The sequence below is a fragment of the Columba livia genome, chromosome 9, assembly GCF_036013475.1.
Source record: "Columba livia isolate bColLiv1 breed racing homer chromosome 9, bColLiv1.pat.W.v2, whole genome shotgun sequence".
Taxonomy (NCBI): Eukaryota; Metazoa; Chordata; class Aves; order Columbiformes; family Columbidae; genus Columba; species Columba livia.
Genome location: NC_088610.1, coordinates 4,395,705 through 4,409,101, shown reverse-complemented (window position 1 = coordinate 4,409,101; position 13,397 = coordinate 4,395,705). Strand labels below are relative to the sequence as shown.

At 39.8% G+C, this 13,397-nt stretch overlaps 1 protein-coding gene across 14 annotated transcripts in view; it reads left to right on the top strand.

The window, feature by feature from the left end:
* MECOM (MDS1 and EVI1 complex locus) overlaps positions 1-12,727 on the top strand; it is a 335,632-nt gene extending 322,905 nt beyond the window's left edge. For all 14 annotated transcript variants that reach the window (XM_065073501.1, XM_065073500.1, XM_065073499.1 and 11 more), the window contains 7 exons: positions 2,545-2,711; positions 4,078-4,155; positions 5,901-6,070; positions 7,169-7,313; positions 10,019-10,255; positions 10,797-10,983; positions 11,943-12,727. In XM_065073501.1, coding sequence (XP_064929573.1) covers positions 2,545-2,711; positions 4,078-4,155; positions 5,901-6,070; positions 7,169-7,313; positions 10,019-10,255; positions 10,797-10,983; positions 11,943-12,077 — 1,119 coding nt within the window. In that variant the 3' untranslated portion in view covers positions 12,078-12,727. The remainder of the gene's footprint in view (positions 1-2,544; positions 2,712-4,077; positions 4,156-5,900; positions 6,071-7,168; positions 7,314-10,018; positions 10,256-10,796; positions 10,984-11,942) is intronic.
* Positions 12,728-13,397: the final 670 nt, after the last annotated feature.

Below are 13,397 nucleotides of genomic sequence, written 5' to 3'. Positions count from 1 at the left end.
CAGGTGTTCTTGTGAAAATGCCCCAATTTTGGTTCTTGTGAGCCCTCCCTCCAGCAGATGGTAACTGCCATAATTATCCTGAGAGCAGCAGAGCGACACAACCTCATATCAGCAAAGGCTGCAGGCCGAGCACTTCCCGTTGTTGCTGCTGCATTTCTTGAAAAATATAAATCATACCAGGTAACTATGTGGATCAGTCTTTAAAAAACAAACCATCATCAAACAACAAGCACGTTAGTCATGCCGATGGTGAGAAAGGTATTTTTGGAAAGCAAGTAATACTTTAAAAGAATTGGAAGTGTTTGTGTTTCCTCTGCATGAGGGATTTAAGATTAGATGCTGATTTCATACCTATTTTGGGACTGAGGTAATCCTGGAGGCAGTGTTGGAGGTTGTGCTGATCTGCATTGCTGGACATTAGAGAAGAATCAGTCTCAATCTCTCCTCTGCAAAATCCTGGAAATAAGAACTAAAAACAATAAGCATGACTAAGCCATTTTAAATGTAAAGGGGAAAATAGTTGCTTTAATATATTACTGTAGGGCATCATGTGCATGAGAAATGGTGATCCAAAAATGATTTAAAACCACTAGATAATGAAACTGACTTGAATATTAAATATACATAAATAAAACATTTATTATACTTCTCAATGTCCTTATTATTCTTCACCATAAATATGTGCTATCATAACCCATGCACTGTCTTGTCACTGCTAATCAGCCCGAAGGCCAAAGGTCGTTTTTCATTTAAACCATTTCTTTTCCACAACTGCAAAACAGACGAATTAATTATTGCGGGGAACAATTAGAAGGAATTAAAGGCAGTGGAAAAGCTATTCTAAAAGCTTTAAGAACCAATTCTGACTAAAGATAAAGTAATATAAAAAGAAATATATGGTAATGTTGAGTTGTATGGGTGGATAATGACATCTCGGTGCTGAGATAGAATTACCTCCTCTCCCAGCAGCATCATCATTACATATCTCACGCCTGTGATCAGTACATGTCAAAATCCTTCATATTGACAAATGTGCTGTCCACTTGCATCTGTGGAGAATGTTTTAGCAGCTGAGTGATTATGAATCAAACCCCAGAGCTTACAGCCCCTACTGCCTTGCAATGCTTTCACATTTGTTGCCTGACAAGTAAATGTATCTTGACTTCCCTCTGAGATTTTTTTCTTTTTGCACCGCGTTTGATGAAAGACATTTGGCAAATTGGCAGTGGTACCCTGTACGTTGCAATTTGTACTCAGCATTAGGAATCTGAGCATGAAATGAGAGGGCAGGCTACAGGCTAAAGGGAAAAAAAAAAGCCCAAACCAACCCCAAACCTGAGCTAACCAGCATGTGAATACTCATTGCAGGCGGCAAATGTGCAATTCTGTTCATTAAAATAAAATTTAAGAATTAAAAAGAGTGCTATTTTTCCCATAGAAATAACATTTTTAAAATCCTAACAGTTGGAGCAGTCTCTTATGGATTTTGAAGATTGGGCTGGCAAGGTGTGCTCAGCTGAGGAGTGTTCAGCATCTTTTCTTTCATATAATTTCCTCCTTCATTACAGGCAAGGTATTGCACAGGGCTTGGGTTGTTATGTTTTGTGGGTGAGATCATGGCTTTCTTTCAACTTGAAGGAAAACATTCTCCAAAAATTATTTAATACCCATTCCCCAAAAATTAAAACCCTTTAAGACAGCTAACCAAGAGCAGAGGTATCTCAAAGTGCATAGGGCTTACAAGCAACTAAAGGCACAGCAGGAATATTAAGAGGTTGTAGAAAAACAGGGTGGGCATCTAACAGGTAACGTGAATATAGACCACCAAACCCACCAGAGCATAATTTCTTATGGATTTATCTCAAGGTCTTTGACTGTAATGTGGAAGAAGACTGAACTGAATGCTTGTATGTGGCTGGGACATTGATGGGGCTTGTCTGGATCTGGCTTGTTGCAGCCCTTGTTTGGGCTAGAGTGCTCATGAGGCATCTTCTGCAATATTTGTCCTCTGTTAGTCCTTTAGAAAATAAGTAAAAACAAATAAACAACCCCCTAAAACCCTATAGCAATTGTTGGGATCCCTATTTTTTTCCTGTTGATCTGGTCAAAAATGGCCAATGGTTTCAGTAGGTGGGATGCACGGATTCATAGGCACACACCCACACTGCCTAAACTGGAATTTTTTAGAAGTTGAGGCTTAAAAATAAAACAAAATAAACATTGGCTGATTTAGATTTTGTATGGAAGCATCTTTCCATGATAGCAATCAAGAAAGAAGTTCTGCTGTGTGCTGGCCTTGCAGACACACAGCACCCCACTGTACCAGTGGTGGGCGTTATTCCAAGTGGGACAGCCTCGTGGCCACCACCTTGCCTAATGTGCCCCGTCATTTTTTGTGACTGCAACTCTACATTTGTATGTTTTGAAAATGTATTTATTTCAACCTTCCCGTGGCAGTGTATGTTTGTATTTCGTGTTTCCAGTGAGGGCGGAAAGCCGAAACAGTATTCACCGTGACAGGTTCTGTGCCATCTTCTGTTGCAGATGTCAGCTATAGAAAATATGGCCGAAAAACTGGAGAGCTTTAGCGCCCTGAAGCCGGAGGCCAACGAGCTGATCCAGTCGGTGCCGTCCATGTTCAACTTCCGCGCACCGCCCAGCGCCCTGCCCGAGACGCTGCTGCGGAAGGGCAAGGAGCGATACACCTGCAGGTACCCCAAAACACCCTACGCCGCCCACCTGGGCTCCCCAATGCCCCAAGCTTGGAGGGTTGGTGGGAACCATGGCGGGTCTTCATTGAGCCCAATGAAACAGTGAAAGCATTTCTCTTTGGGGTTCTTATTTATGAAATTACTGTTCTTATTAAACAAAGAGTTTGCCTTGTATCATACCGGTTTGATAAATGAGGTGGAAAGTGTTCTATAAACAATTCTTTTTTTCCAAATTTTCTCTTTACTTTCATATGCACAAGTGTGCTTTCAGTATTCATTTTTTTGATCATAAACTACAGATGTGTTTTTTCTCAGGCTTCTGGTTTTAATATCCAAAAGTATCAGTGATAAAATACATGACTTATTAGGACTTACATATACAGACTTAAAAACAAAATACAATGAAGATAGTCATTGAACGTGCAACCAAAATGAATGGGAGCTTTGTCGAGGAGAGTAGAATTAGCTGTGTGGGTAGTTTGAAGGCTTATGCATCACATTGTGAAAAAATAAATGGGATGTTAAAAGTGAAGGGCTGAAATCTTCAAAGTCATCACGTGGAGCAACCAGCACCCTCATTCACTTAAGAGAGCTCTGTGTGTGCTCTGTCTCCATGCAAAAATGGGCTGAATGTCATTAATAGAACTGGGTCAATTATAAAGTGAATATTAATGTGTTACTTAAAGGAGGGGGGAGGGCTCATGATATTATTATTTTTTTGTCATTATTGTTCCTGTGACATATTACTGAGTTCGGAGAATGGTTTTTAAATTGAATTATTTAGCTCTCTATATCGTCTCCAGAATGCACAGGTGCTTGATGCTGGCACATCGGTTTATCTGATCTTTTTGAAAACATGTCACCTTTTTTCAAGACATGTTGTTATAGAAACATACCTTGATGGATTAGGTCTTTGAGTCTTGTCTGCTCTGATCCTATTCAATGCACAGAATGATGTCATGTTTGCTGACACGTAGAATTGGTTGAAAGGTTTGAAATTTGTTTACATGGAGGCAGAAGTCCAAGGCTTTAATAACAGATTACCTTCATTCCAAATCTGAATGTGGCAGATAATCACGTAGAAAGCTTAGAAATTTGGGGTGATCTTTAAAATTGGTCTGTTTTCATATCTCCCTTGCTTATGCACAGGAAAATCTGGTTGGTGCCAACAATTCCAGTCCCATCCTTGTGTGTGTGTGTGTGTGTGTGTCAGTCATTTATATTTGCTGAATGCTTTTATTGAAATGTTGTTACGCTAAAGCACTGCCAATAGTACCATATATTAATGGTTCCATTTGGACAACGCATCCATTGCAGCTCGAATTGGGATGCAGCCATTGTCTTATCAAACCTTTTCTTACCACAGATACTGCGGCAAGATTTTCCCGAGATCTGCAAACCTAACACGTCACTTGAGGACGCACACTGGAGAGCAGCCCTATAGGTACCACAAGCCTTTTTTACCCCTCTATGTGCTGTGGTCAAGTGAATAAATCAAGGGAATAAAGTGTTCACAGCCTCGCTCAGCCAGCTCCAGTGCTCGCTCCTTAGCACTCATGACCTACCGTTGCTTTTTGGTCTCAAACAGGGCTTTTTGCATTTGATGCTGATATTCAGCATTGGAGCTGTGGACGTGGGGGAAGGTTTTGGTCCTCGTCAACGAAATTCTTTCGGTTTCGTCGGCCGCCCAGGCCCCATCCACAAGTCCTGCCTTTGCCTCGTGGGGTAGCTGGCACTTCTGAACCAGCTTGGTTGAAGTGATTTTCAATAGGACTCATGGTCATATTTTCCCTTGCAAAATATTTTGTTGTAAGAGCTCTGCGGTGTTATTTGCAGCCTAAAACTGGGTGTCTTGGTCGATCATCTGATTTCTGAAAGGTTCTAGTTGCAAAGGCATTAGTGTGTTTATTTGTTTTCTGCCTAATCTGGATCTTTTCTGAAGTCTGTTTAACCAAAACCCATGTGGGTGTACTCTCTTGTTGATAAGAATATGTATGTGAAACTGTATCCAGGACAGTCTCATGCAGAAACGTGTACAGAAGCTTCACCTTATTGAAAATGAAGGACTAATTTAAATCAACTGGAAAGAAGCCAGTTCATGTTCCAGTAAAACAAATGCACTGATTTCAGCATTTTATGAGCTGTAAAGAGCAGAGTAAGCTCATTGTTTGTGAAGAAACAATATTTTTTTTTGCCTTTAGTCTCTTTAGGAAATAAGATTCACATCTATTTTTATTGAAGGAAGGTCTTGATGCATGTTATACCTGTGCACTACATAAAAGCCACAAGCAATTAGTAGCAAAATGGACGATTTCAGCACTAAACAAAAAAATTGACATCATTGACAAGCGTAAGAGAAGCAGGGGAGAAGTAAAAGATTGAAAAACTAAAGTGGTGAAGACTGTTGGCCAGATGCCAGACAGAGAATTTGGAATAGTTATACTGTGACTTAGTAATGGCTTAAAGAGCAATACAGTAAAGGCTTTAGGGACTCCAAATCGCTACAGAGTATGAAAATTGATGCCTCTGGTACCAGAGTGATAGACTAAACTACTCACATTGGCACGGTATTAAAGGTTCGGATTGTTTATTGCTGGTTTTTGCAAGATAACCAAATTTCCTCTGGGATTAGCAATCAAGCAAGCTAATTCCTCAAGAAAAGATTTAATCGCACAGCATAATTTAGAATAGGAAAAGAAATAGCCCCTTTTTACCTTATTTGAGCATTAGAAGAGATCTGTTTCATGGTTTTTTTTCCAGAAGTGTTTAATTGTATTGTATTGGCAGCACATGAAACAATAGAGTTATTGCTCTACTGTTTTCAAACTTCCCAACTTTGCATGCAACAATTTTAAAAACATGGGAATCAATTACCCTAGCTAATTTGATGTCATTAACTCTGACATATTATGCTTACTCCTAAAGGCAGTATTTTAAATATAAATCCTTATGTGAATTACAGCTAAATAACCCACCGTAGAAGTGACAACTCCATTCCAAGAGCACAGCTCTCCACTTATGCAGGCAAAAACTCGTCTTTGTTTCAGGGAGGGTTGTGCTTCAATAGGGACCAAAGAACTGCGGTTGGGTACTGAGACTGAACCCAGAAGGTTCTTCATGTCTCTTAGGACAAATCTTACATTTCCAGCTATTAACAAACCCTTTTCTACCCACTTTTATTTTTTTTAGATGCAAATACTGCGACAGATCCTTTAGCATATCTTCTAACCTGCAGAGACATGTCCGTAACATCCACAATAAAGAGAAGCCATTCAAGTGTCACTTGTGTGACAGGTGTTTTGGTCAACAAACCAATCTTGACAGACATCTAAAAAAGCACGAGAATGGGAATATGTCTGGTATGTATGCTTTTTCCCTCCCCAGTGTGTCCTCCGTACCGCCAGTGTTCAGACACAGGGACAGCACGTTCCCTTTCAATGCTCCAGAGTGTCAATAGGCACACGTTGCTCTGTGCTGCCTGCTCCAGTGAGTGGGTTTTTGGAAAATATGTAAGTGCCTAAGCTCTGCTGACATTTAAAGTGCTTTGAAAATCCCAGCACAAACTCTACCCTTGTATAACTTAATACCACTGGATGATGTCTTTTCTTTTGGTTTTAATTAAGCCAGCCATAGCAGTTTGAGAACAAACTGAGAAAATTGGTTTAATCACATCGCCGCAGTCACTTGGTTCTCAATAGGAGTCCTAAATGTAGAGTCTTAGAGGGTACTCTAAAAGATTTTTTTGGCACCTTGTAAAATATTCCCACTGTTAGGAGCTGAAAAGCATTAGCTATGATGGAGGTAATGGTGCTTCCCAAGCCCTAAAACAAATCGGTCACCACCCAGTGGCAGCAAAGCAGTGGCAGATAGTGGGTATCATTGGTCTGGTTTAGCTATCTGCAGGGTTTAATAAAAACTCTGACTGCAGTCCTTTCAGTCTACTTTTTGCTCCACTGGAAATAACCAGATATATGCAGTGAATATCTTTTCCCTGATGCTCAGAGATAGTTGTCTGTCACTGGTCTCTCACTGCTGATGAACCTGGGTGATTACGCCAATGACTGCTCTGTATTTAAGCAAATCTGCATAATTATTAGCTAAAATGAAGCTCCGTTTGCTCAGTTTAGCCATTGGTCTAACACAGTTGTTGATTGACAGTCTTGAAGTCGCAAGGGAACAGGAGGGAGATGTCAAAATAGATATTTGGCAAAAGTAATGATAAACCATGGAAATAGCACCGAGCATGCAGGTAGCCATTTTGGCTTGAAACCTCCTTTGCCTGTGGATAAGATTTCCTTTCTCATTACTGGTTTTATGGCCAAAAGTTGATGGTTCTATATATCGACTTTTCTGGGTCTCACCCATTTTAACCATTGTTTCAATTTCAATTTTACTTAAAAAGTTACATGTTGAAAACGTAAAGGAGCAATGACTAAAGTACTCTATTTTGCTTTAAGGTACTGCAACATCTTCACCTCACTCAGAACTGGAAAGCACAGGGGCAATCCTAGATGACAAGGAAGACTCTTACTTCACAGAAATTAGGAATTTTATTGGAAACAGCAACCACAACAATCAGTCCCCCCGAAACTCAGAGGAGAGGTGAGTTGTGACTGATCTGCCTTCAAAAGGTGCCACTCTTGCAGATTAAACCTGATTTTTCACTTTTGATAGTTATTTTAGCAACCCAGTTGCTTCAACATTCACTGTCTTATGAAAGGAAATGTGTTGATTCCCTCCCTATTTTGCATGAGCGTATTCCCAGTGGCAGCCACTGGACAGAAGGTCCATATATGAACACATTTCTCCTTGTATCAAGAGCTCTTAGTTTCAAGTTTCCATTGTTGATTTAAATCTGTTGAAAAATTCCCTCATTTTACATTCTCAGCAGAACAGGTGAATTCTACATTTTGTGGCTAAATGTAGAGAGCCTTAAATTGAAATGTGTCATTAATAAGGTAGTCTAAGCTAAATTCATGGATCAAATTAAAGATTTTGACTGAAAGACCTTCACCGTAAGTAACTCAGTCCCAAGAAAGATGCTGAGTAGCAAAAAGTCGATGAGGCAGTGGGCAGGTGTTGGTAGCCCACAGCTCTCTTGCATCTTTTTCCTACCAAGATTTATTGAGTATATGAGTGTTTCAATTCTTCTGAACTAACAGAAGAGAAACCACTCCTAAATATTCTCAGCTAATAAAAATACAGCTAAGCAGAAAAGGCTGTAGCATGGATATGCATATCTACTATACATATTTCTTTGAGAATGGCTATGCATTATTTGTGGTTTTGATTTGGCGTTATATGATCAGCATCAAAAATTTCTTACAGTTGGTGACAAACTTCATTGTCTCCTCAATTTCCAGATGCCTTTGTGAAGGGATGAAAATGGTGGACATAACACAATTTCCACAAAAGTATTGGATTAAGTGATTACATGCATATTCAAATTTCATTCCATCTTGATTGGCAATGAGGGCTTGGGATTTTTTCTTTGCACATCTGGTCTCAACATGTCCTCTGACAGGAAGTCAGCAAAGTGAAAAGGTTGCTGGGTTCTGCAGTGTTTCCTTTCTAAATTTGGCACTTCAGACTGCTCTTGATGGATATTTTATCCCTGGCAAATTGCTGCATTTGAAAGCATAATTAGAGAATCTGTTTTCTTAATCACATGGCTTTTGTTACTTTGGTTGTAGTCCATCTCCTTTTCATTTCTAGCAGCCTCAATTGAGCATAACAAGCAAGTTGGCAGCCCAAACAGTGCTCCACAATTTCTTATTTCTGCCTATTTAAATAAAAGATTATAAAGAGATATTGCTCTGATTATCTTAGAGGGGGGTGGCTGCTTCAGCTCTCCTGACTCTGCACAGCTTCAGATTTTTTTGATATTGTGATATAAACAGACCATTCCCTATAGCTTTTTTTTTTAGCACAATACTAAACTCGTGACAATCAGCTAAAATTTGCCCAGAAAACAGATGAAATGATTATGCTTAGGAAAATTATGCTATTGTGTAAGTAACTAGCTTTCACTTGTGTACACTCCATAAGAACTTGTATCCATCACAACAGCAAGCCCAGCACTAAATACCAAATGCACTGCTAGGGCTCATCCTTATCTTGCTCAAACTTTTGGTTTATTCCATATTGTCCCACACAGTTTGAAGCACGCAGCGTCTAAAGCAAACTGCAGGCAGACAATAAAGTTTCCATTTTTATAACTGTATTCCTGGAAGAGTAAGGACCTTTTGCACAATGAGAACAATAGATGAATCAAGGCCTCCGTACTACGTAACACAGCGGAGCAGATACGCTGCTAGCACGAATTTTTGTGGGTCCAGCAAGTGCAGTCTTTCCACACCACCAGTACCTCTGGTCGTGCATTTGTTGACATGGCAGTGGTGCTGAATTTCTTATAACTCTCATTTAATGTGAAAGACACGACTCATCTGTGGATGCTCAGAATCCTACAGGGTTGGGGCCGTTAGCAAATGAGCACCTACTTGAGTGTGGGTATTATGTCCTTGATAGAATCCTATAGGAAGTAGTTAAGGGAAGTCATTGTCTGAAAGTAAAAGAGAATGTAAGAACAGCGGGTAAACCAACTGGTTTTCCATGTGCATATTGCTATAACTACTCACTTAATAAGAACAAGTACACTTGAAATGCTATATGACCTTTGTTTTCATTACTTCTTACCCTTCAGAAAGGTCAATAATGTAGTTCAGCATGGAGGCGATATTGAAGACCACTCTCCAGGTCTTCAGCTGAAATCCCTTAGGTTTCCATGTGTGTAATCCATACATTCAGTGAAGTAGTATGGCTTCCAAATGAGTGGTAGTGTGCAAAATTAATTATACATGTAATTTTGACTTTAAAACTATGAGTGCAGTATTGGATGTCATTTTTGAAAATGCTGGATCTGATTTTCGGAGTTTCTTGGCTCCTTCTGTTAAAAGTCAATGAGTTGTTTTGCCCAGAATACGTATATGATTGGAAACATGAGATGAAATAATGCGTGAGAAAATTTGGAACGGATATCTGAACATAACTCTGCTTGAACAGTAGTTTTAGGCTTCCAGGATAACAGGAAAATCCCATGCTGATGGCACCGTAACGTCCCACTGATTTTTGAGTGGAATTTTGTCCAATGCTGCCTAAACATCTGAAGCTAAACAAGATACACAACACAGAAATTATTTTATTCTACTGGGACAGATCCTTTCCAGATCTGCCCCTGACAGTCTGCTGATGAGGAGCTTTCCTAACTGAGTTGTGATGATTGCTTGGGTTTGTTTTGGTACTTTCAGAATGAATGGCAGCCACTTTAAGGATGAAAAAGCCATGGTAGCCAGCCAGAACTCAGATTTGCTGGATGACGAAGAGGCAGAAGATGAAGTCATGATGGATGAAGAAGATGAAGAGAACGAAATTGCAGGGAAAGCAGTCAAAGAGCCTGTTACAAGCGACATGCACGAGGGGACCCCGGAGGAGGATTATGAGGAAACGAGTACTTTGGACATGAACTGCAAAGCTTCCCCTGACAGGTTGGTTCCTTCCGAGTATTGGTGCACCCAATACGTGAAACAAAAACAATAAACCATACAAGAGTGCCAACACCAAACTGTGTGCTGTGGGAACTGGTCCGAAGTAGCCAGCTTCCCAGTTACGATAGCAACATAGGTCTGTATTTGGGTCAATACCAGCTCTGTTTTCTGTCTCTTGGTGCAATCTATAGCCCTTAAGAGGAAAAATAACTGTGCTTGGGGAGTTATTGTCAGGTTCTGGGTGAGACAGGAAATGTTCCTGGGAGAGATGTCATCTGCTCTTTAAACTGACCTGGATCTCCCATAATGGTCTTGTGAAAGGCTGTGGAGACACCAGGAGCAAGGTGACCTCCCCCTGCTCCCATTGTCTACCCTCTCCTCTTTTATTTCAGGATCATTGTTCCACAGGGCAAGGTGGTTTATAAGTATAAAAAGCAGGTTTTATACTTATAAATTGCTCAGATATGTTAATCTAGAAGGATGAGGGAACGCAGAGAAGATTGTTCAATTAACATTAAAAACCTCTATGGTGTTTTTGTAGGTATAAAGAGGAAGAGTATAATAAGACTGGACTTTCGGCTTTGGACCACATAAGGCACTTCACAGACAGCCTCAAAATGAGGAAAATGGAAGAAAATCAATATAGTGAAGCTGAATTGGCAGCTTTCAATACTTCCCAGCTGCCAGAGGACCTAAAACAACCATTGTACAGGAAATCCAAATCCCAGGTAAAAGCTTAACTCAGTTAAAATATTGTCACCAAATACGCAAAGGATTAAAGTGTTAGTGTGTGGCAGGCAAGGTCATTTCAGCTTCATCAGACAGGGCTGAGCTCCACATCCACAAACCTCAGCCTGCCTCAAGCTCCACCTGTCTACTGCACCCAGGAGACACCGTGGGTGCTTTGGTCCCTGATAATGGAGGATTTTCTTACTTTTTTGCTATTTTTGTTCCAGTCTGCCATTTACAGAAATGCCACAATAAGAACTAGTTGCATTCTCCTTCCAGACAGCCGGCACAGTCACACTGATGCTGTGGAGTTTGGGTGCAGCCTTGTAGGGATGTGACTCGATCTTCTGGCTGCTTTGACTTTTGGTATTTTTTTTTAAGTCTGTTGTATGTTACCACCTTTAGGTCCCCAGCACTGTTTTAAACCAGCAATAGTTAGACTGGTATCCTAATGCTATTTCTTGATTTATTTTTTTTTTAAAAAAAAAACAACATTAGTTAAAATGGAGCTTTTTAGCCCCTTTAAAAGATTCCGTTTTTAAAAACTGTAGAATGTGCCTGTAGAAAAGGTCAACGAAGGAGACTGTGGTATTTGGTGAAATAGAGTACCAGCCAAAGGGATAATTCCTCAGGCTCTTGAAAAAAAAAAAAGCCTCCTGTGCCAAAAAACTGAAGGCAAAGGAGACTCTGGGCCCTTGTCTACTATCAAAGGTTTCTCAGAGCTGTGTGAAGCCAGATGAAAGCAGAAATTATTATTACTATCAGTGAGTCAAAAGTGCCAGTGAAAAGGTTGACAGTGGTTTTTACCTAATGTGTTTTGATATATTTTTTTTAAAGAAGTTGAGAATAGTGGTTGTAGCCTAAACGATGCCCCAGCCATGCAGCAGCGGCACGGGTCCAAGCTCAGATCTGCACTGCAGGATCGTGACCTCCCTGTCCTTCTTCTCTCCCTGTCCAGGCGTATGCGATGATGCTCTCTCTCTCCGACAAGGACTCCCTTCATTCCGCATCCCACAACTCTCCCAATATGTGGCACAGTATGGCGAGAGCCGCAGCAGAATCCAGTGCCATTCAATCCATCAGTCACGTATGACATTGTGAAGTCTTACCGAGAATGGGACCAAGTCCAAAACCAGTAGCATGGCTCTTTCATATATGACTATTTAAAAGACTGCTGAGCAGAATGCCTTATAAATCTGCAGGGTCACTCATCTAAAGTCCAGTGACCTTAAACTGAATAATTTTAAAAAGAAAGAAACTATTTATTCTCAAGATTTTGTTTTGCACAGCAAAGGCAGCTGCTGACTTCTGGAGGATCAATGCGACTTAAAAAACATACAATAAATAAATGCATTTCAGTGGATTATGTAAACTGGGGCCGGGAAAAAGTGTCTTCCAGTTCACCCGGCTTTGAGGGGCAGGGGCAAAAGGGTTAAGACTGCATTGATACACACATGGGCACTCCTTTAAATTAGGAGCTGAATTGATTTTCTTTTTGTATAAGATAGTTTGACACAGGATTGGGAACAGTTGCTTTTATGTACAAATCTCTTCATTAAAGCTTTATGCATTTTAGCCCTTCAAAGAAAGATAATAGTTCTATCAAATGCACACTATCCATCGTAAATGTAGAAAGAAGTAGCAGGGAATATTTTGTTTTCTCCGTAATTCTTTTGCCTTCTCAAAAAAAAAAAAAAAGAAAAAAGAAAAAAAAAAAGAGAAAAAAAAAAGACAAAAAAAGAACTCTGAGAAACAATACATAAGAGGCTTGTGTATATTGTAAACTATGAATGTTCACTACTCCAAGAAGCTAAATCATCCAGATAATTCCGTGAAAGCACCGCGTTCATCGACAGCACCACTAGTTCAAATCGTTGTAAGGAGATTTTTTTAATTTTCGACAATCATGTCACTATTTTGTTGTATTGTTTCCTTTCCCCTGACCCTCTAATTGCTTCTTTGTGTTGTGTGTACCATGTATTTATTTGTTGGCAAACGATTGTTTGTTGATTCAAATAGCACTGTTCCTGTAACAAACAGCACTGCTCCAGTCCCCCACTGCGTTCTGATGTCAGGCACCCATGTACTTCCAAAAAGAGTGAGGTGAACTGATCTGTGTATATGGGAGTGCAAAACAGTGTTTGAAAATTTCTTACATTCCTCTTTTATTTTATTTTTGCCTTTTAATGAACTAAATAACTAATAGATGCGACTTAGGTTGGTTTTTTTTGTTGTTTTTTTTTTTGTTTTGTTTTTTTTTTTGTTTTTTTTTTTTTTTTTGTAATACAGTAAATTGATTCAATTGTATAAACAGATATAATTTCCTCATGAAAGCATGATTCTTCTGATTAAAAAAAAACTGTACCCAATATTTTATGCTGGTTGTCTGCGAGCTTGTGTGATGTTCTGTTCA